We start from the raw sequence: 24,400 nt of genomic DNA, 5'->3' as shown, positions 1-24,400 counted from the left end.
TGTAATAGCTCATTTTAGACAACTACGTGCTGCTCTGCTTACAAAACATATTACAGTGAAATATGCAATTACTACAACTCAGTTTCCTGCCGCAGAAACATTGCAGCATTATAGCATTACAAAAATAGAATGACATGCATAATGAAAGATTCCAAGATTCACCCAAGGCATTTATTCTCTTCACCTAAATGTTCTCAGTGGTAGCAGAGTATCCATTAAGAGCTACTATGAATTATGGTTACCTAGCAACGGTAGAGAGCTTGTAGCAGCAGCCAAGAATGAAATGGATGACTGATAAAATGAATTTTCTCTGTGCATTAGCCTGTTGAAACTGTCTTTTCTTGTGGAACATAAAGTGCATTTATTTGTCTCATGCATTTTTTATTAGAAAATTATTTGAGTTCCAGGGGCTTGAATCGTTTTGCTACAGGAGCTATTTGATTTTAATGTGTTTTACTAAAACGAGTAATAAAAAGGGTTTGCTTGAAAGTAATGGAAAAACTGAAAGCACTGAACCATTTTCTGTAGCTTTTTCAACAAGAAATGAAAAACACGAATTATACATTTCATGTTTCCTGACTACCTGAATGAAAGTATCGAAACAATTCACACATGAACAGATCGCTTGCAGGTTGGGATATTTAAAATTTCATTTTAATAAAGAAACTGGTACTATAAGTAGCAGTTGAGGGATTCAACACAATTTTTGATTGAGAAATAGATATTTTTGTGCAAAAGAGGTTTTCAGTGATTTTTTTTATAACTTTGTTGCTTAATAGGTACATGCAAAGAAATTTAACGCATTTTACTGTAAACAAAGCTAGTATTACATTTAATCTGCAATTCAGTTACTAAATGGATTCTTTCAACAACGACTTCTCCGATGAATATTATGGAGTCATTTTTTTAGAAAGCAGTTAATGTAACATATTGTGCATAGTTCTCATTTTCTGAGGCAAGAGTATTAATAAACTATTGCATAAATTATTATAAGTTCATGGGTGCAGACAAAGCAAGGCTAAGAATTTATGTAAGAGTTTTTAATTCACAAGCCCACAAATATTTGAACTCAAGGGGCTCAATTTTGAAATGGTGGCGGGTTGGCAGCGGGGAGGGGGGGGTGGGGGTGGGGGTGAAAGTGCACGTGGCAAACCCGAATAAAAAATAACTTACCTTTTCCGACACTATAGCGATGTAATTGATGGTGATTAAAATTGTTTTCGGGTTTCGCGCCCGGCAGCCAGCATAATTGACAGGCTGGCTGCTGACAGGAGCTGCAACGCCAAGGTGGGGGAGAGAGAGAGAGAGACGTCATTCAGAACAGAGAGTGGAGGGCGCTGAAGATCGTGGGGGTGGGGGGGTGAGAGGGGAAGATCCGGGGGAGAGGGGGAGATCGGGGGGGGGGGGGAGACATCGGGAACTGAGAGGGACATCGGAGAGGGAGACATCAGAGAGGGGGGCATCAGACATCGGAGCAGGGGAGTGCAGGTGACATCAGTGGAAAGGTAGGTTTATTTTGTTTTTTAACTTTGTGCAATGGTTTTTTATTTAATTTATTTACTTTATTTTTGCCTGATCCGGCCCTTCGTGCCTGGTTTTACCAGGCGTGAATCTGAAGCCGTGGGAAAGCCACCCAGGTAAGTTTAAAATCGGTTTAACTATCTAATATGTCAGAAATAAAGTACCTTAAGTACCTCAATGATGTACATTTGGTTCTTTAACTCCCATCTTGCGGGACTTCTGCATTCGGGAAGCATGCGCGCACACAGGCGCGTCTGTGAGAAACCCGGAAGTCAGCGGGTTGGGGCCGGCTTCCTCACCCGCTCAGGATTTTCCCGATTTTCGTAGCCCCCCCCCCCCCCCCACCGCCTTCAACGAACCCGCAATTTCATTCGAAAATCGGGGCCTAGGAGTTTGCAGCTACGCCAGAGGATGTGGACATTCTACACAGAGAAACAATTAGTTTGTTTGTCTCAGCCCTTTATTGTAAGAAAAATATTCATTCTCCAATTCTGATAAACAGAATAACCATTTTGTTCAAATCTTTTTCCACTTGATATGCAAATCAAGATATTTCGGTTGCCTAAATCGCCAAATCCCCCACCATCAACATCCTGGGGGTCACCACTGACTAGAAACCTAACTGGACCAGCCACATAAATACTGTGGCTACAAGAGCAGGTCAGAGGCTGGGTATTCTGCGGCGAGCGACTCACCTCCTGACTCCCCAAAGCCTTTCCACCATCTACAAGGCACAAGTCAGGAGTGTGATGGAATACTGTCCAGTTGCCGGATGAGTGCAGCTCCAACAACACTCAAGAAACTCCACACCATCCAGGACAGAGCAGCCCGCTTGATTGATACCCCATCCGCCAACTTAAACATTCACTTCCTCCACCACCGGCGCACCGTGGCTGCAGTGTGTACCATCCACAGGATGCACTGCAGCAACTCACCAAGGCTTCTTCAACAGCACCTCCTAAACCCGCGACCTCTACCACCTAGAAGGACAAGGGCAGCAGATGCATGGGAACAACACCACCTGCACGTTCCCCTCCAAATCATACACCATCCTGACTTGGAAATATATCTGCGTTCCTTCATCGTTGCTGGGTCAAAATCCTGGAACTCCCTACCTAAAAGCACTATGGGAGAACCTTCACCACACAGACTGCAGCGGTTCAAGAAGGCGGCTCACCACCACCTTCTCAAGGGCAATTAGGGATGTGCAATAAATGCTGGCCTTGCCAGCGACGCCCTCATCCCTTGAATGAATTTTTTAAAATACAAAAAAGATTTATCATTTCATTTATTTTTAACACGTAAAACAAGTGCCAGTCTTATTCTAAAATGCACTTATTTTAATTATGTGTTTTATTTTGCATCATCGTTACCACCACAGCAGATAATAGAAGTGTACATTTTTGATGATCGTTCTCTTTGTTGAGGAAGTAGAAATCTTCGATTTTAGACAGTATCAATGATTTATGGAAAGGCAGGGAGAAGAGACAAAAAGTGAATAGTTTGAGTAAAATTATAACTGGCCATGACTGAATTGTTACAAAAATCAGCTTATTGTTACCTTCCTAATTTGCACTTCCCCATCCACTTTTTTATTATTTTTGTTTCCCCTTTTTTTAGGCCTTTATGTTGCCACGCACCATTTCCAAAACAAGAAGATTGGCAGGTAGCCTGTTCATAGAGAGATACCAAATGATTTACTGAGGGCATTGCCTCAATGTCATATGCAATGACCCCTCACAAGTTGGAAGTGGACTCCCCCACACTGTCCCGACATGTTGTGGAAGCTCCCTGGGAGGCCATCCAATGCACCAAACAATTGTTGGTGCAAACTTATCAATCCTCTTTTAATGACTGGCCTCCTTCTGTGCTGTAACCTTTCTATGATTCTATAACTGGGCCCTGAAATTCCTCATCCATGGCCTCCAAAGCAGAGCTAGGACACAAGCTCGCCGTCCAGTGAAGTGTATCCTATGCCATCCTTTCTTCCTTGCTCCAACTCACCAGTGTGTTGGTAAATCAATGTTAGTAACAGAGACGCCCGTGTGCTATATGATTTTATGAGCTCCTCGCACTTGTTATTGGATATGAGGATGAAAGGGGCAGGGAAGAGGGATTTAAGGAGACAATTAGTGGAGAAAATAAGCCTCGGTTATCTTTGCTGTCCTTGATGTTTCTGGAGTAGTGGGTGGTTTTCGCAAAGGAGTTTTAGGCCCAATAACACTTTATGTGGTCCAGCCAGATCTGGTGATAGATGGCTAAACCAGTTGTTCGACAAATTTGCTCAAGCCTGCACCCCTGGGACTTGAGAGTGCAATGATGGGGCCATACCAGGGGGAATGACCAGGATGGGAGAGAGTAAAGATTTTGCTAGGGAGAAGGGCATCAAAGGTAGAGGTGTGGGAGTGGTTGAGCAAATTGACAGCTACAGAAGTATTGTGGAGAATGGGGGAGCCCCAAAAGCTAGGCAGTTGGGAGTTTGAAAGTGCAGTTGTTAGCGACTTGGGGAGAGTTTTTTCTAGCGGTGGACGCAGAAGGAAGTGGGTTTCGAAGTGGCTAGTGAATGTGAGTAGTAAGAGATACAAGGAAGTGGCTGGAGATGGTCTTTGCAGTGATCGAGACCATGGTAGTAGAGAGGTCATGGGTGATGGCAAAGTTAATTCCTTACCCTGAGAAACTTGTGCACAACTATATGGAGGGGAGGTGTTGTGGAATGCTATAAATGAAAAGTGAGTCCTGAACTCACATTTGGAAATGGTTTTACTTATACTAAGAAAGGGCAAGATTTCAAAGTAATGATGCAGCTAGTACATATTCTTTAAAAATAATCAAAATATTGTGACGTGTCCTATAACAATGCCAGTGTTATTGATAATTGAGAAATCTTATAAAAATGTTATAATATAAATAAAATAATGTAATGTTAATACTTTATTAAGCACTTTTTATTTATTGGCATATGGCTAGAAATTTCTAGTCTACTATACTTCAAAGTAATTTTTTGTGTAAAAATGTGAATTATCCAATCATTTGCATTAAACTATATAAATAAAGATGAATTTTAGTGCCAAAAAATTGAATTATCTGATCATTTGAATTAAACGACTTTGAATTAAGATATATATTAATACCTGAACTCTTGAAGCACTCATTGGACATTGTTCCATTATTTAAATGAGTTAATGCCTCCATTAAAATAGTGGACAGAGGAATGCATTAAGCATTCATCCACATGTATTGGCAACAGCAGTGTCTAGCGATGTTGTAAAAGTTACTTCGTGGCTTCTTTTCCCTCCCCTCTTCTGCCTTGGCAAAAGCTGCGAATGGGTTGCGATGTCTTTGGAGCATTTCCAAAGGCTGTAAAAATATTTGCCCTCCTATTCTGCCACCTCTATTTAATTATCCATATACCTTTAAATTTCACCTATATGTAATTTTCTGCACCCATCACTAATGTGCTCCCTGTGCATGTCCAAATCTGCACCTGCAGTTGTGAATAATTAAGTAGATTGGCTGCCTCCTGAAAATTGAGTGCAATTACACATTACTATTCTGCAAAAATTTGCACCAGTTCTTAACCATTTAGAATTGATTTACACCAGTAGAGGAAAGTCAGTACCCTTGAATTCCCTTTGGTTTGAATAGATACTATGCCCGCCAAATTTAAAATGTCTTTAGCATAGCAGACAATTATGAGAGGTGGTATAAAGTGATATAACTATCTCTTCAGAAGAGTTGCTGTTTATTAAAAAACACAATTAAGTTTCTTTCTGCATCCCAATTGAAGAAGTAATTAAGGTTTGAAAAAAGTAAACTAGTTCATTGCACCTACTTTTAAACTGAATTAAACTGACTGTGATCTGTTTTTTAATATGTCATATATTTCTTTCTCATGACCTTTTGTAAATTCTAAATGCAATAAAATACATTGCTCAGCAGTAAACCACATCATTGAAACACCGCAGCCACAACATAAAAAGTTTCAAACTATTCCCATAATAGTTTCAATGCCACTTGCCGATAATATACATTTTGGCAGGCTGACTAGAAACTGGAATACTGTCTATTTGCCCCTCTCCACGCTAGGAATACAAAGTCAGAAAATCACCCCAATATAATAAACTCAAAGCAAAATAATATTACTATAATGAAATGTTTAATAATTTGATGGAATAATTTGGTGAAATTATTGCACAAAATTCATAAACCAGCTTTGTGCTGCTGCCATGGCCCCATAACCAAAGCAGAACTCAATGTGTAATTCTGTTAGTGGTTGTGCCATTGATGGAAATCTTTGTGGGCAGATTGGGATTTCCTCCACCTCAGTGTAGCCATTACTTGAACGTATTGTGTACTCCATAGCTGGATTATCACATTTTTGGCAGTTATACCGGCTAAATAATAATTTAGCTGCTTGAGACTGGTGAATGAAGCATTATTATAGCTATGTGTGATTGCTCAGTTTTCTGTCATTCTCACTAATTAATTTGTGCTGCACAAAAATACCCTACAGGAAAATTGTGCGCAGCTGCCTTATTGATTGACAGTTTCTAAAATCTGGAAAAAATAGCATTATAAACTCATTCAATCCAATAGAGGAAAATATGTCCCCCTTGTTTGACTGTCCTCATTAAAAATAATGACAAGAGTCTATTAAATATAGATGTACAGGTCAACTCCTCCTGACAGTTAATCAACTAATGGCAAATGTTTGCTCAATGGATCAAACCAATCAATATTTTGGAATAACCTTTGAAAATTTTTAAAAATTAAATTATTGATGCCAATTTTACAATATTTTATACAGTATTTAGAATTTGTTTCAGAAAGGAACTGACAAATTTTTATTACAGGATAAATCTGAGCTGTAGAAAAAGATGGTGAGTTAAATGGTTAGAATTCAAGGGACAGTAGAATCAAAGGGCAAATTGCCTTTAGTGCCAATATATATTAGATGAGATGAGGTTTATGGTTCAAATTTCATATTCACATTCCAAACATTCCTTTTGTGTTGCTGTGGATTGTTTTAATCAAACATGTGAGTAATAAATAAGTGAGCTTTAATAATATAAAGAATTGGACTCCCTATATGGCAGCTTAACTGCCTGCTCCTGACTCCTAAACCTGATTTTAACCCCCCACCGCCTGCCCGGTGGGAACAGTGTGGGAGGGAAGGTAAAATGGCAGATGGGGTTTCCGACGAGTTCCTGCTCCCCCGCCCCACCATTTTTACTTACTTGTCTTCAGCCACGGGTAGGCCACCAGTCCCAGAAGAGATGGGGGCCTAATTTAAATCGCATTGTCACGTCTCAATGATCTCATCGGGTTGCACATTTTAACCGCGGGCCCAACTAGGTCCGTGTGGTCTCTGGCCCACCAGCATAAGCAGCAAAGGGGCTGAATGGTTTGCCACTCGCTTCAGCTCCCGCACCCCGGTTCCCACCCTGTGTAAAAATCGGCCTTCTACATTCTGGAGGAGGCAGTCCCTATGTTATGCCTTGGGATGTTTTTCCATGTTAAACGTGCTATATAAACGCAAATTGTTGTTGTTATTATTAATACTCTCTGTAATCTCTCAACTATCCTTGGTAACCTGGGTTCTTATAGTTCTGGTGTGTTTTTTTCCCATAACTATTTTAAATAGATTGATTTTTAATTACTTTTGTCAGTATTTTAATTAGTGTGTCCCCAACATGTCTTTTGATCCTGACTTCTCCCTGGAGTGGCCTTGCTGTTCAGAACAATTCATTACTTTGTAATCTTCAGTATATGGCATTAGCTGCAGGTCAGAAAAATTATTTAATACAATATTTTCATGTGAAGGAAGCCATAAAACTAGCTTATAGCTATGTGGAGTGTCAGATATAGAGGGTAGCCTGCAGTAGAAAAATACACAAGTCTGAAGAAAGACTCAGGCTTCCTAATTCAAAGAAACCGCCAGCTTTTTATTGAGTTTTACAGTTAGCTAGAAGGATAGGGAAATTATAGCACTCAATGTGGTAGATCTTGAATTTGTGCAATAGTGTAAAATGGGTGATAGCAAGTCGGCATCCCATTTTACATCTCTCCCGATTTTAATTTCTGTTGACTTCACTCAGCCCCTCTCCGACTGAAAGATCAGAGAGGCAGGCAGCAAAGACCAGAAGACCCAAGGCAAGTCTTGCTTTTACAATTTCAGGTACCTCGTCTCCATCACTGCCACTCCCACCCCCCCACCTCCACCCCGGTCTGAGATTTTTTTGGGAAGGTGGTCTAGATGTGCCCCAGCCCCAAGGACAAGGACAGCTGCATCTTATACCAAGATACACGACCACAACCCCACTGTCTTTTGGCGCCAACCAGTTTTTTTTTCTGATATTGACCAATTTGCTGTAGATTTTAAGTCAGTTCTGTTTTATTTTTGATGTTTTACAGCCTTTTAGATGCCCCACAATTGCATTTTTTTGATCATTGCAAAACTTAAACCTGGTGTTATTTGTTATTTATATTAATGATTTGGATGAGAATTTAGGAGGAATGGTTAGTAAGTTTGCAGATGACACCAAGATTGGTGGCATTGTGGACAGTGAAGAAGGTTATCTAGGATTGCAACGGGATCTTGATAAATTGGGCCAGTGGGCCGATGAATGGCAGATGGAGTTTAATTTAGATAAATGTGAGGTGATGCATTTTGGTAGATCGAATCGGGCCAGGACCTACTCCGTTAATGGTAGGGCGTTGGGGAGAGTTATAGAACAAAGAGATCTAGGAGTACAGGTTCATAGCTCCTTGAAAGTGGAGTCACAGATGGATAGGGTGGTGAAGAAGGCATTCGGCATGCTTGGTTTCATTGGTCAGAACATTGAATACAGGAGTTGGGATGTCTTGTTGAAGTTGTACAAGACATTAGTAAGGCCACACTTGGAATACTGTGTACAGTTCTGGTCACCCTACTATAGAAAGGATATTATTAAACTAGAAAGAGTGCAGAAAAGATTTACTAGGATGCTACCGGGACTTGACGGTTTGACTTATAGGGAGAGGTTAGATAGACTGGGACTTTTGTCCCTGGAGAGTAGGAGGTTTCGGGGTGATCTTATAGAAGTCTATAAAATAATGAGGGGCATAGATAAGGTAGATAGTCAAAATCTTTTCCCAAAGGTAGGGGAGTCTATAACGAGGGGGCATAGATTTAAGGTGAGAGGGGAGAGATACAAAAGGGTCCAGAGGGGAAATTTTTTCACTCAAAGGGTGGTGAGTGTCTGGAATGAGCTGCCAGAGGCAGTAGTAGAGGCGGGTACAATTTTGTCTTTTAAAAAGCATTTGGACAGTTACATGGGTAAGATGGGTATAGAGGGATATGGGCCAAGTGCAGGCAATTGGGACTAGCTTAGTGGTATAAACTGGGCGACATGGACATGTTGGGCCGAAGGGCCTGTTTCCATGTTGTAAACTTCTATGATTCTATGGTTGCACTTTTTCATGAATAAGACATTGTTGAGTTATAAGAACATAAGAAATAGGAGCAGGAGTAGACCATACAGCCCCTCAAGCCTGATCTGCCATTCAATAAGATCATGGCTGATCTTCTACCTCAACTCCACTTTCCCGCCTTATCCCCATAGCCCTTGATTCCCTTAATGTCAAAAAATCTATTGATCTCAGTTTTGAATAGACTCAACGACTGAGCATCCACAGCCCTCTGGGGTAGAGAATTCCAAACATTCACAACCCTCTGAGTGAAGAAATGTTTCCTCACCTCAGTCCTAAATGTCCAACCCCTTATCCTGAGACTATGACCCCTAGTTCAAGACTCTCCAGCCAGGAGAAACAGCCTTTCAGCATCTACCCTGTCAAGCCAGCTAAGAATTTTATACATTTCAATGAGATCACCTTTCATTCTTCTAATCTCCAGAGAATATAGGCCCATTCCACTCAATCTCTCCTCATAGGACAACCCTCTCATCCCAGGAATCAATCTAGTGAACAATTGTTGCACCCACAATGGGGACCAATGAATGGCAGGACAGAGTGATGAGACAAAACTTTGATTTCTTACAGCCTCCGCCATGTTGCTATGGGGAATATTAAACCAAGACCACATGCTGGGAATTTCCTCGGAGCTGCTCCCACTATGCTGCCATAACTTCACCACAAATGCGGCAGAAATCTCACTTATGCGCATAAACGGGATTGCCGCCGCGCTTCTGGCAAAGTTATGGCGGCGGAATGGGAGCAGCTCCGAGGAAATTTCTGGCTCTCCAGTTGCTTAGTCACAGGAGAGGAGGATAAGAATGAAGAGAGAGCGAGAGCAGATCTCTACAGACTAGCATTGGTGGAGACCTGGGAGCAGACTAACCATTATCTTTCTTGATCACAGTTGGTGACTGACCTTGGAGACTAAAGGAAACAATTTACTCTCAATATTAAAAAAATGTAAAGAACACCTGTGATAACTTTGTAAAGGTAACCAGATATTCAACCATTAACACGCACCATTTTGACTGTTCTGAAAACTATTCAACTTTCTTGGATCTTATAATAATTTTCTCTTTGTATTTGGATCATTTACTCATCAGCAATAAATAATAGCCAAGATACTAAAATACCCTCAATGTATGATTTCTGTAAAATGATTCTAGATTTCTATAAATCATATGAAACAACTATAGTGAATGTTAGTGATCATTTTTAGGTAGCATCTTCATATCTCACCCCAGGGCATGGTAAATAATCGTCAGTTTCTGAAGACTGAGCGAATCACAAGGGGAATGAATATTTTCACAATCACTTTCTACTGGGCTCATCACAGTAAAGAAAAATATTTTCATTTTCACGCTTCATTCTCAGGTTTCCTTTACTCTCACATATCCTAACCTTTTTAACAACATAGTAACAACCTGAATGACTTTAATGACTGTATCTGGAAATAATGACCTTGAGTAGAAAAACTATATTTATTGTAAGCGGATAACCAATCAGAAGCATATCAGATTGTCCTCTAATATTGGTTAACCTTTGACAGATACTGCATTCCACTAAATTGTAGATAGCCACGAGAGATCTCATGCCTGCTGCCATGATTGACCAATTAAGACATTATCCACAAAATAATCAGTTGTAGTAACCAGTTTTGGTAACTGAATTTAGGAGATATGCTTTGTGTTGACTGGGTTTTAACCTGGTACTGTCTGCATGTTAAAGTGTTTAGCAAACAGTTCCTTATTTGATTAACAACACATAAAGATAGCATTAAAAAGTCTCTTTAAAAGCATCATCTGTTACTGAAGATATTCACGCCTTTGGAGCAGGAATCAATGTCAGAAATTTATGGTTTGTATCTTATACTGCTTGCCTCCCCCTTTAGTCCTTGAATTCTGGCTCTGTGATTGTCAAGAACTTTGGGAGGTGGAGAGAATGAAGGTCAGTAGCATGGGTACATAAACTGCATATTCCAGAAATCACTCTTTGCTACGAAAACTTGAAAGTATGCTTAGTGGATAGTGTCAGGAGGAACTGTTTTGAATAGTTAAGCATATTTAGTTCCTATCTGAATGGCAGAAACTCTTCTTTTACTGGTCAGCCATGGGCCCACAGCATTAATATTCTCATGCCATGATCTGTATATATTTCAGGATTCCCTATGATTCTGGGTTCACTATGATTTCCTGGAGCATTATAGACATTTTTTATTTTGTTATAAGAGTATTGTAATTATCAGCTAGTCCTTCATAAACAGCTAATGTCAGCTTTCACATTTAGATTATTGAAAAATATTGTGTAGGCAGTGTCAGTTACAGTAAACAAATTATTAAATGGCATTTGTGTAAGTTATAGATTTGGACCACAGTCCTAGCTTCCATTAAAATATTATCTTGCAGAAATTTGAACCAAATCAAATAGAAAACCAGAAAATCATACAGCACCTAATTAATTAAAATAACCATATTGAATTTTAATATGGCTTCAAAACAAATTCTAGTCTAAGACATAAGTACATACATCAGTACATTAATAAAGTCTACTGTGTACCCATATATAATGGCTTCTAAATCTTTGGGCAATATCAAGGTCATATGATCTTTACTTTTCTTTGCATCCCCAAACATGCTTGACATGTATATGATATTGGTGAACCAAACCATTGCACATGCTGCAACGCTGATATGCGTTACATTTTTTCATGCAGAGCCCATAAAATAATTTGGAGAGGATGCGTTTTCTGGCGTTCAATATGATAGATACTTGTCCTTAGGAATTGAACGCTTTCCTCCCTTTTTGCACTCATCAGAATTGAGCACTCCCAGGCCAGGTATAGCATAGTTAAATACACCATAGCAATGACTCCACATTACCCCACCAATGTATGTTAACTCCATCCACGGAAGAACATCCTCAATACAATGACATATAGTTCCAATTTCCACACTAGCCAGCCTTGTGACCGTACCAGTTTAATACCAATTTATCAGCAGTTTTGTATTATGATGTTGACCCCAGAAGAAACCTTAAGAAGAAAGTGGTTTGAGGCTGCTCAAAGCTCAATTCACATCAGACCCTTGCAGAGGCAGTGAGAGTAGTTTTTCTTCGAATTGCAGCCCATGACCCAGAAGTGAAAAGTTCTTCTCGATGTACCTTCTAGTGAGAGTGGACATGTTTTAAGAGTTCTATTCACCCTCAAACTTCCCTCTCCCAGCCAAAGCTTGCTTTTCAACAAACATAATAGTTTTTTTTTTAAGCAAGCACAACAGTTTCTTCAATCTTTAAACAACAGAACACTGTCTTTGTCGCTGATCTGTCATATATCTGTTCGAACCACACGTTGGGGATTTAAAAACCTATTATTTTAACTGCTTTCTGAGAAGAAGTTGTCATTTTATATTCTTGTAGTTAAGCTGGTTATTTTTTTTGTCTCTAAAAGGATGGTAACGTTCATTTAATAGCATACACTTTTTCAATTTCATGGTTGACAGCCCTCTTGATAAAGACTGAAATTATAGAGTGAAAAAATCAATGCAGTAGTTTCATTAGATTTCGGAGAATTGCAAATTCAAAAAGACAATTTCATCTTTTTTTTCTCATGCTTAAATTCCATAATATTAACAGGAACTCACTTTTTGGTCCATTTAAATTCAAATAAACGAAGTTAAACTTTTCAAACTATGCGTGCTGTGCTGGTAACTGCTTACTTTTCATCTCAGAACATAAGTTGTGTCAGTTCCATATCTGATATCAAGATAACCAGTTACGGACTTACAAGCCAATCTACTCTTGAAAGCAAGTCTCTATGTGAAATTGTGAACAACGCAAGTATAATATAGCAATGATTTAACAGACAGCAGTTTAGCAGTTTGTGCGATTTAGAAGACAAATTATGTAGAATGTAATACCAATCTAACAGCACACTTGCAAGTATTTAATGTTGCAATGTGCAAATGGCTTGATTAACAACATTGGCCAAATTTTTATTCTGCACCCTTTCTTGTGCAGGCAAAGCAACGTAAACATAATGGCCCCACTTTTGACGGCCTCTGTTCGGTGGGAACGGGGTGCCGGCTCCCGATCCACCCGTCGGCATTTTCATTGGGGCCTTCGCATGGGCGGCCAGGCACCCGCCTGTTTCAGGTAGGAGCCTACTTGTTATAAGCTAATCAGCATCCTATGATGTACATAGGACCCTGATGCAATTTTGAGTTACCAATAGGTGGAATATGCACTGCTCAGGCTCCGCCCCTTGTTTTTAAAAAATTAATTCTCAGAATGTGGGCGTCATTGGCAAGGCTGGCATTTATTGTCCATCCCTAATCGCCTTGAGAACGTGGTGGTGGGCCTTCTTTTTGAATCGCTGCTTGTAGCAGCTTGATACAACTGAGTAGCTTGCTAGGCCAATTCACAGGGCACTTAAGAATCAACCACGTTGGTGTGAGACTGGAATCAAAAATAAGCCAGACCAGATAAGGACAGGAGGTTTCCTTCCCTAAAGGACATTATGAACCAGCTTGGTTTTTATGACAATCTGACAGCTTCAAGGTCACTTTTACTGGTACCATCTTTTTATTTCCAGATTTTTTCTTAAATTAAATTCAAATTCCCAACCTGATTGGCCAAGCCCATCTGCTCCCACATGCTGGTAGTTTTTCTGTATTTATTAGCACATTGCATCTTAGATCTCTCTGAGTGAAGAATTTTGGGGGAAATGGATGAAATTTTTAAAAAATCTACATGTACACTATTTTTTTACTTTTCTTTTAACTTAGATACCAAAGCACTCTATAAAATTTTTCTATAAAATTTGTAATAAAATTACCTTATATAAAACAGCAGTAAATTGAAAAATAAATGAGGGACCATTTCAGCCATCAGCATAACATGGGTAATCCATTTCTCTCAAACAGTCTGCTAAATCAGTGCTATTCTGTGCTGTTTTTAACAGCCGCTATGGTTGAGCTCCCCTGATGACTCCGTTGGTGTATGGCCCTTGTAATGCAAACTTGTGCAGGCCAAAGCAGTCCCAGGTTTGTCCTCTGGGGTAGTGGGGGTGCGATTTTAAAGTAGCTCTCGAGATGAGTGCGAAGTTGACAGAGCAGCTGCTCCGACTGCCCGTTTGTACCGGCATGAATCCCAAGCCATTTTCAGGCCTGGGTCTCATTAACATGCCGCTGGCGAGCTGTGGGCACCAAGCGGCCACCCCTGCAGCTCACCGATTCTGCAAGGGTAGGAAATCAGCCAGCTCCTATGCTAAGCCAAGTGACAGGTCGAGTCTGGGAGGGGAGGTGGTGAATCTGGGTGGGGGGGGGGGGACTCGAACAAGTGGTCAGCTCCACCTGGGCACACCAAAAATAAAAATTACAAGTTTCCTGGGTTTCTTGAACAGCCTGCAACTGGTTAGGCCGCTTACCATCTGGTACAAATGGGTGAAGTGTGCGTAGTGCACGCTCCGCGCATTTGTAACTGAAAATTGCAATTGGGGTCCTACAAATGGCGTAAGACGCTGAATTGCATATTTAGGCAGCTTCCCGCCTGTTTCCGGCAGGCGGGCCATTCACCCATTTACAGGCCCACCTGAAACTGCTATCTGATCTTTAATTGCTGGCCATCTGTTTTTCAGGCGAGAAGTGGGCAGTCAGCAGTTGCAAATCTCCCCTCTTCCTACCCCCCTCCCCCACCCAATGATAAAACTTATCTTCAGGTGGTGGGGAGAGGGAAGAGGGGGAGGGAAATCAGCCAAAGTTCCCACTCCTGATTGTTATCCACTGATCCCTGCTATGGATGTCAGGTGAGAAGAGCTTTGGACTTGATTGTGATGTCCAGCATGACCAACTAGTCTGGCAACACTCACTGTCCAGATTCACACATGAAAATATTTGATTTGGCTATACACCAAAGGGCAGCTAGCATCCATAGAACCATAGCCCAGCGTTTTCAGGAGGAATGGGGAGAATATACAAAAGACGAAAACACCCACCATTGTTTAATGAATCCATTACAAAAGTTATTTATTTTGTTGAATGTACTGGAAGTTAGAGCATTGAAGACATATCTCACAGATTTGATTCTAAATAGATTTGTAGCATAACAGATAATCAAAAAATAATGTTGTCCTTTGAACTATCACCATTTTAAGGGTGAATGCAGAAGGTAGCTTGATTAACCATCAAAAATTTACTAAAGATGTCTGCAGAGTTTTGCTTTGGTCTTTGCCAGTAGTACATGGTTAGGAGGATCTAAGTACGGCCGTAGACTGTAGTTACATTAAACTCCAGCAGTGTCTGTCAGTAGCCCTGGGGATCGCACTCACCACTGCTCTGTGTCAAGTGGTGACAGCCAGGGGTAAATGGGAAGGCATCAGGGACACCTCACTTCTTCTGCTGAAAGCTGGCACACTTCCAAACCTCTTTCCTAACACCACATTGGCAGCAGCTGGTAAATAACATTAACAACAGAGCCTCAGGGCTACCCACATTGGTTTTCCCATCCGCCAACTGTTGTACAATGTGCAGTAGTAAGGAACAGCTGGCCAGAACAGATATAGCAAAGTAGTAGTTACTAGTTAGAGCCAACACCAAATGTTTTTATTTGGACTATACTGAAATGACAGTAATAATAATAGATCTTTGTACAAAAGTGAAGAGTTTCTCAGTTTGAAATGAAAGTGGCTGTTGTCAGGAATTAGATAGATCTCTGATCAAAATGATACTTTAAAAAATCTTGTCAGTTAGAAAACACAATTCTCTATAATCACCAGAAACACTCCTAAGTTCCCAGCTCATGTCAGTGGCAAACATAATATTTTCTCCAGTTTTGCATTTAGCTCATATAACAGAAGGCTGATATGACTTTTTAAAGTTTGTGACAAATAAATGTGCTTTCCATTACAGTTTTATTTCCTGAATTGATATTTTGGATAAGAGAGCTGCTGAATACTTTAGCGCAGTACAAGAACATGTTGAGAACATTTGAAGCACTTGTCTGTTAATTGTACACACTTAAAAAAGTGAAAATCATAGCATTAAGTTGTTTTTGGACATGTTGCAAAAATGTTCCAGCAGGCCATGAAGGGCCAGTGAAACATCTGCTAGTGTTATGATATTACACAATTATTTAAATCGCTGTACTTAAAGCTTTGCCAACAAACTTGACTTTAGAAGACTGATTCGCATAAATTCCACCAGATGCTATGAGGATTGTAACAGTACCTGTGTGCCTGTGGGCGCTGTAGTGCCCTAGGCCCATTGAGCCAGCACCAATCCCTTCCACTCCACCCTGTGAGCTCCATTTATAACAGGCCTTACTGTCAATCAAGTGGCAATTCACCAATGTAAATACATGCCTAGTTTGAACTTTCACATTAAAGAAATTAAATTGGAAACTGTACTACGCCCAACATACATGGCATAACTTCTTTCCTTTTATTTTTGGTGTTTCAATTGCTTTTTTTAACCTGAAACCCACTTGAGTAATTCAGGATACTAGAATAATACCTCTTGTAGTACATGATTTTTTAAAATTGACATTATTTTTACTGATTTGCATTTTGTTTGTTCCACAGTAGGAACATCTGTATGTACTTAAAAAAAACATTTGCAAAGAGGTCTTAGAGGAGCTCAAACTGATTTCATGATTCTGTTGCACAACATTGTAAATAAGAACTGCAGTAATTAGAACAGCATGAAAGATTTCAAAGCAGACATTAATCTAGTAAAATACAATTACACCTAAAATTCTGTCAGGTAACCCAAGCTACTTACTTCAGGGATCCAACCTAATGCCTTCATTATTTGCAAAAGGTAAAATAATTGCAGATACTGGAAATCTGAAACAAGAACACAAAAATGCTGGAAACACTCAGCAGGTTAGGCAACGTCCATGGAGAGAACAGAGAAGTTAACATTTCGAGTGTGGACTCTTCATCAAAAGATTCAATATAGGGATTATTACTTTCATTCTTGTAGGCCTATTATATACCATCTAGGTTAAGATCCAAGTAATTCTCTATGTGGCAAATAGCCTGTGTTTTCAAATCAGAAAAAAACATTTTTTAACTGAATGCGCAAAGTAAACTGCAATCTATTCACCTGTAAAGTTCTGCTGTGCCTTTAAGAAACTTTTTGTGAGTATAAGTATTAATTAATTATGTTATGTGCCCTCCTAAATGTGAACAGTCATTTTATGTCAGTGAATCGCCATGTTTATTTTTCCCCGCAATCAAACAACACATTGACTGTAAACCTGACATTAATGAGCTCAGAATGAATGGAATTAAAACTTTAAAAGCAAAATAATAGAGACATTTAGAGGGTCACCATATGCAGTACTCAATAATTTAGTTTCCTTAGAGAGGTTTGTTTTTAAATTTAGGGATTTTTGCTTTATAATCGAAAATCTATGAACAGGATAGAGATGTGTCCAAGAATAGGCCTTAAGACAGTTCATTATAGAGTCAATTTCAAGGTCATTACATGAATCAAGTTGGCCTTTGCTTGATCTGGTCATCTCTTGGTTTAGTCACAACTGATACTATATTTATAATTCACTGGCTTTACCATAGAAAGGTGATATTGTATTTTCTAATAAGCCGAGACCATTTCAAATGGGGATCTTAAGCTATTGTTCTAATTATTTTTAAGTGCACCAGTTTAGGATTGACTTTACATGCTGATGATTAAATGTGAATAAAGTTTCACTTTTTACTGATCTACTGTTGTGGTGGCATTAGGGTTAAATGATGGAAGCATATAAATAACCCACTTGCAGAAGAAAGCTCAACGTTTGAGTCTGTTATTAACGTTAATCATGGTCTTTCATGTGTGTTTGATAGATGCAGTTTATCTATTAATATTTCAAAGAGAATATTTACAAAATGTTGAGTAGTACCATGAAACTGTCTGCTTAAGGAAGGCTTTTATTAAATTTAAATGACTTGTATGCTGTTATGACCCAAATCTGTTGTAACATTTATCAGTGTAAGCCTTGCATTTTAATATTTAGTAGTTGCACTACTGTACTCATTTGCAAGAATAAACTGAGTCCCAGTATTGGGTATTTTTTTTGCCTGACCAGCAGCTTGGGCCCAGAAGTAGGTACAGCACCTCAAGATTTTTTCCTTACTTTCAAGTTCACCCATATATAGCGCACTATTCCCTGAACTGAGAACTTGGTCCAATACTCTTCTCCCAGATCTCAGGAATGCTTTTCTGCATTTGTCTCCTAAGGGGTTCATGAGAGTTGCTTAGGTTGCCTTCTTCTGATTTTCTCTTCATCCCTCATATGCACGGTCTTCCAGCATCTGCTGTGCCATGGAACTTGCCACGTGAGAGTGGTGGGTTCAAGCCCATGTCCTAAGACTCCAGTATGGTGCATTGATATATCAATGCATGTTGCCATTGACCTACTTCAATTAAATAATTATTTGTTTTAAGTTTAAAAAAAATACCGAATCATCAGCTTAATTATAAAAACCTGTAAAAACAGTGGGCCCGAAATTCCAACAATTTGGTAATGTGTAAACTCAGCACATCTAACTGTCGGGGAGGAGGGGTGGGGAGAGTAGCTAAGAATTTGGTACTTAAAGAGAATACGCCACTTTAACTTCCACCCTAAATTCAACGAGAAGTGAGAGGGGATTTAAGATTTGCCTGTAAGGTACAACCATGCAAGTGAGGTATTTAGACCAGGGTGACATCATCGGGTAGAAATTGGGCCACGTCAGGCCTGCTTATCTGGCATGAAATGAGCGTTAGAGGGATGAATTTTGGGCGGCTTCTAAGGGTCCAGAGCGTCCGCCTGAAACAGGCGTTAGACCTGTTGAATATGTTAAACAAGGACCTAAAACCTGTTTTAGGACCCCACTGCCAAATTCAGTATAAACTGCGCGGAGCATGTGCCGCCCCTGCTCTTCTCAGTTTTTCTGGATCTACAGCAGCCTAACCAACGCTTTTTAAAGGGCCTGCTGGTGGCTGCTGAGAAAAGGTAAATAAAATGTTTTTTTTACTTGCATTACTGTGGAGCCAGGAGGAGCACTCCTGCTTCTTTTGGCTCCACAGCAGTACTGCTGGCCCGGGCTCACCTCATCCCATTCGCCTCTCCCCCTCCAAAGACTTACTTGCAGGTCAGCGCAGCGTCTGAGCTGGACAATTTTCTTTTTAATTCATTCATGGGATGTGGGTGTCGCTAACTAGGCCAGCATTTATTGCACGTCCCTAATTGCCCTTGAGAAGGTGGTGGTGAGCCACCTCCTTGAACCGCTGCAGTCCATGTGGTGAAGGTTCTCCCACAGTGCTTTTAGTTAGGGAGTTCCAGGATTTTGACCCAGCGACGATGAAGGAACAGCGATATATTTTCAAGTGAGGATGGTGTGTGACTTGGAGGGGATCGTGCAGGCGGTGGTGTTCCCATGCGCCTGCTGCCCTTGTCCTTCTAGGTGGTAGAGGTTGCGGGTTTGGGAGGTGCTGTCGAAGAAGCCTTGGCGAGTTGCTGCAGTGCATTTTGTAGATGGTACACACTGCAGCCATGGTGCGCTGGTGGTGGAGGGAGTGAATGTTTAGAGTGGTGGATGGGGTACCAATCAAGCGGGCTGCTTTGTCCTGGATGGTGTCAAGCTTCTTGAGTGTTGTTGGAGCTGCACTCATCCAGGCAAGTGGAGAATATTCAATCACACCCCTGACTTGTGCGTTGTAGATGGTGGAAAGGCTTTGGGGAGTCAGGAGGTGAGTCACTTGCTGCAGAATATCCAGCCTCTGATCTGCTCTTGTAGCCACAGTATTTATGTGGCTGGTCCAGTTAAGTTTCTGGTCAATGGTGACCCCCCCAGGATGTAAATGGTGGGGGATTCAGCAATGGTAATGCCGTTGAATGTCATGGGGATGTGGTTAGACTCTCTCTTGTTGGAGATGGTCATTGCCTGGAACTTGTCTGGCACGAATGTTACTTGCCACTTATCAGCCCAAGCCTGGATGTTGTCCAGATATTGCTGCATGCGGGCATGGACTGCTTCATTATCTGAGGGGTTGTGAGTGGAACTGAAGACTGTGCAATCATCAGCGAACATCCCCATTTCTGACCTTATGATGGAGGGATGGTCATTAATGAAGTAGCTGAAGATGGTTGGGCCTAGGGCATTGCCCTGAGGAACACCTGCAGCAATGTCCTGGGGCTGAGATGATTGGCCTCCAAAAACCACTATAATTTTTCAAAGGCGAGCTGCATCGGAACATCCAATTGGCATCCACAATTTGCCGATTTTATCTAGATGTGACACATGAGCCAATTTTTGGTGAGCATCAGGCCGATGTCTTCGGACGCGGGTTCGAGGTGTGCCGCCCACTTTGCACCAGTTTCCAGTGCTAGACTAATTTGTTTCCCCATATCCTAAATTCTGTATTTATGCCCTAGCATCTACTGTTCCAACTTCTGTCACTATAAAAGAGGGGTAGCCCTAAACACCCTTCAGCTCTCCACCTCCTTCTTCTCCTTTAAGGCCCTCTTTAAAACCAACCTCTTTGACCAAGCTTTTGGTCTCCTCTCCTAATATCTCCTCTTTGACTCGACATTCATTTTTTTCAATTACACCTCTGTGAAGCAATTTAGGATGTTTTCCTGTATTAAAGATGCTATATAAGGTTGTTCTCCTTAGAGCAGAGAAGGTTAAGGGGAGTTTGATAGAGGTGTTCAAAATCATGAAGGGTTTTTATAGAGTAAATAAGGAGAAACTGTTTCCAGTGGCAGAAGGGTCGGTAACCAGAGGGCATAGATTTACAGTAATTGGCAAAAGAACCTGAGGCAACATAAAGAAAAAAATTTTTATGCAGCGAGTTGTTATGATCTGGAATGCAGTACCTGAAAGGGTGATGGAAGCAGGTTCAATAATAACTTTCAAAAGCAAATTGGATAAATACTTGAAGGGGGGAAATTTGCAGAGCTATGGGGAAAGAGCAGGGGAGTGAGACTAGTTGGATTGCTCTTTCAAAGAATCGACACAGGCACGATGGGCCGAATGGCCTCCTACTGTGCTGCATCATTCTATGATTCTGTGTAGTTGTTGTAGTACTAGTAGTAGTAGTAGTAGTAGTAGTAGTAGTAACTTAGAATAGTAGCTGAGGAAGGCTGACTCCAGGATCTTGAACATGAAATGTTGTGTTTCATCATGCTGTTATATGGAAGCTCATGCTTTTACTTGATTTTTTTGTCAAAATCGTTTTTCGTGCTGAATATTTTGGAAGTTTCTAACTTCATTTGGCAGTCTCCCTTGAGACTGGGGTAGCATGGAGAATTATTTTTATGTCATTACGTGAAGATAAGTTTTACCAATTGGACTAAGGGAATCTGATCATAACTGTTACTCTGTACGTTCACTTTACTGTGGAATAAAGCAGCGTACTGATTCAAATCAAGCCTCACCTCATCAGTGGAGACGTTGAAGAAATATATGTGCGAAAGACACAGACATCCAGTTCAGGTCACAAGAGGGTACGATTGTTACATCCCTGGGTCCTGCTATCATACAAGTGGGCACTGTGAGTTCCATAAAAGTAAGATGTTCAGACTGCTTAGGAGAGCAAATGATGCCACTTAACCCAAGAAGGTATCTACGGCAGACTTGAATTTTAACAAACATCCATGAGATGAACAACCACGTTATTGATTTTTGTGGTATTGGAGAAAGGGTGAACACTGTCTTGCTCAAGATATTCAGCAATGGAATGTGTCATAGCAAAGAACTTTGGTATCCCTACTAAACGACCACACACGTGCACATTCCAGCAGGGATCACCTGACAGACATTAAGAGCAGGATGACTATCCAGTTCTTCTCCTTTTTAGTTTGAGACATTGATGTCAGTTGCAGCTCTCTTCCTGCTCCGCTGTGTGAGATCAGCTAACTCAGCACAAACCACAGATGAATCTAGGGCCTCTTTGGTCTGCGTGCCTTAGAATGTTTGCCTACAAGAAAAAAGCAGTGACTATACTTCAAAAGTAATTCAATGGCTGTAAAGCTCTTTGGGGTGTCCTGAGGACATGAAAGGCTCTATATAAATGCAAGTTCTTTCTTTACTTTCCTTCTGTATGGCTCAGCACCACGCCATATGGTGTATTTGCCAATTGAGCCATGGGTTGGGGTCAGTGCTAATTGAGGCAGACAGCACTTTCACACAGGGATAAATAAATTTAAGCAGCTGGAACATCCTTTTAAAAAACAGTGAATTCCATCATGTAAGGAAACTGGATGGGGTCCGAGCTTGAAAGCACGAGAGACATGGATTAACAGCAGTAGAGATACAGTCAGTAACACAGGGTGCTGGCTTGGAATCATTATTGAGCCCAACAGCATGAGTATATAGCTGAGATAAGATCACTGTTGAAACAGCTTCCACATGACCCCTTTAAGTTACTTTGTCTGCTTCCATTTGGATAACTAGAATTTTAATGGAGCTACTGTGTGCACAGTTACTTTCTGATGGTGCACTTACTTGATCACAATAGATATGAGGATATTTATTTCAGACTTATGTAATCATTTAGACATCTTGGTGTCTGAAATATTTATAAATGTTGTGAGATGGGCACAAACTGTGATTCACTAAAGGTTTTTTAAAGTCCACAAATAAAATCAACTGTAGTTATCTCACTGTAGATCTAGCAAACAAAAGGCCATCTTCCCATTTCTGTATTATGAACTCTGGTGCTGAAAATATATGTAATGGATAATATCACCTGAGGCAACAGATTGCAGTCTTCTGAGGTAGAGATCAGCATAGTATGTGAAGTAACTGTTCGTTTGCTCAGTACACTGTACAATGGGCAGTAAGGTTGCTTATTACAGTGACCGAAAAAGGCCCATTAACATTTAGCATTTTTATCTTTTACCATTTAGAATTAAAATGCGCTTACACATAAATTAATCACTCAGACTTTTCCTTGGTTAGCAGACAGTTGCAGTAGTGGTTTATTTTCAGAGTATAATTTTATATTAATTTTCAATAAAAATGCATTTTCATAATTTAAGTAGGATGAATGCCAATAAAACATGTGAGATCAATCTGATCATAGAATAATCAAAGCCACCCATCTCAGTGTACAAATGTGTGTTTTTCTTCAGTACATTTTATTTATTATTTCCCCACCACCATCATTTTCTTTTCCAGATGCATGATCTGGGAAACACAGAAACTACTCATTACAGTGCTCACCCACAGATGTCAATTATGAGATCTGCTGTCCGATCTACAGACATGAGACACCCGGGAGTAATGCAACGTGGTCAGCTGACCACTATAAACCAGTCACAACTCAGTGCACAACTTGGTCTTAATATGGGAGGAAATGCTATCCAACACAGCTCACCATCCCCACCAGGAAGCAAGTCTGCTACTCCATCACCATCCAGCTCAGTCCATGAAGATGAAACCGATGAGACATCCAAGGTGTGTAAAGCTCTGTTATGTAAAGCTTCCAATACAATGACTTGGAGGAGTTACTGAGCCAGTCGGTATGAGGAAAATGAACTAACATCATTAGAGAACTGTCGTTAACCCAAGGTCCTTCAATGATTGGTTAATTCAACTACGTATGTTAATCTAGCTCCCTCGAGTTTCAGCACTGCTCCAAGCCAGTTCCAATTATGTAATTGACACTCACTGTTTAAACTAAACTATCTAAAATCAGAAAAAGTGAGCAAACCCCCTCTTCCCAGAAGAATATAAAGTAAATTATAAATGTCCAAAACCATGTGATTTTAAATAAATGCTGACAGTGAGATACCTTTAAGAAAATAAATTGCTAAAGTATAAAAAATACTTACTGCTTAGGTGTTGCCTCCCTATGTATGATGCAGATAAAAACAAAAAATGAACATTTATTCTCATGCTTGTGGAATGAATTGTAAACAATTTTACAACACCAAGTTATAGTCCAACAAATTTATTTTAAATTAAATTCCACAAGCTTTCGGAGGCTTCCTCCTTCGTCGGGCGGATGGTGGAAATGATATTTTCGAATCCTTCGCATTTGAAAAACATAGAACAATGCCTGGTGATTACTGCCCGTTGCCAAGGCAATCACAGTGAGCAGACAGAAAGGTGTCATCTAAAAGGCCACTGAATATACAACCCCCCAAAAAAAGAGAGAGAGAGAGAGAGAGAAGGAAGACAGTCAATGACCCGTTATATTAAAAACAGATAACATTTGTTCGCTGGTGGGGTTACGTGTAGTGTGACATGAACCCAAGATCCCGGTTGAGGCCATCCTCATGGGTGCGGAACTTGGCTATTAATTTCTGCTCGACGATTTTGCATTGTCGTGTGTCTCGAAGGCCGCCTTGGAGTATGCTTACCCGAAGGTCGGTGGCTGAATGTCCATGACTGCTGAAGTGTTCCCCGACAGGGAGAGAACCCTCCTGTTTGGCG

At 40.5% G+C, this 24,400-nt stretch overlaps 1 protein-coding gene across 4 annotated transcripts in view; it reads left to right on the top strand.

Moving 5' to 3' along the window:
• The window catches only part of tox (thymocyte selection-associated high mobility group box), a 231,394-nt gene that overhangs the window by 161,767 nt on the left and 45,227 nt on the right, over nt 1–24,400 (top strand). For 3 of the 4 annotated variants that reach the window (XM_067980115.1, XM_067980110.1, XM_067980111.1), the window contains exons 4-5: nt 12,991–13,125; nt 23,141–23,419. In XM_067980115.1, coding sequence (XP_067836216.1) covers nt 12,991–13,125; nt 23,141–23,419 — 414 coding nt within the window. The remainder of the gene's footprint in view (nt 1–12,990; nt 13,126–23,140; nt 23,420–24,400) is intronic. The other variant, XM_067980112.1, reaches the window with a different exon arrangement.

Source organism: Heptranchias perlo, chromosome 3 (genome assembly GCF_035084215.1).
Source record: "Heptranchias perlo isolate sHepPer1 chromosome 3, sHepPer1.hap1, whole genome shotgun sequence".
In the NCBI taxonomy this organism is placed as follows: domain Eukaryota; kingdom Metazoa; phylum Chordata; class Chondrichthyes; order Hexanchiformes; family Hexanchidae; genus Heptranchias; species Heptranchias perlo.
This window is presented reverse-complemented; position numbering and strand designations above follow the sequence as displayed.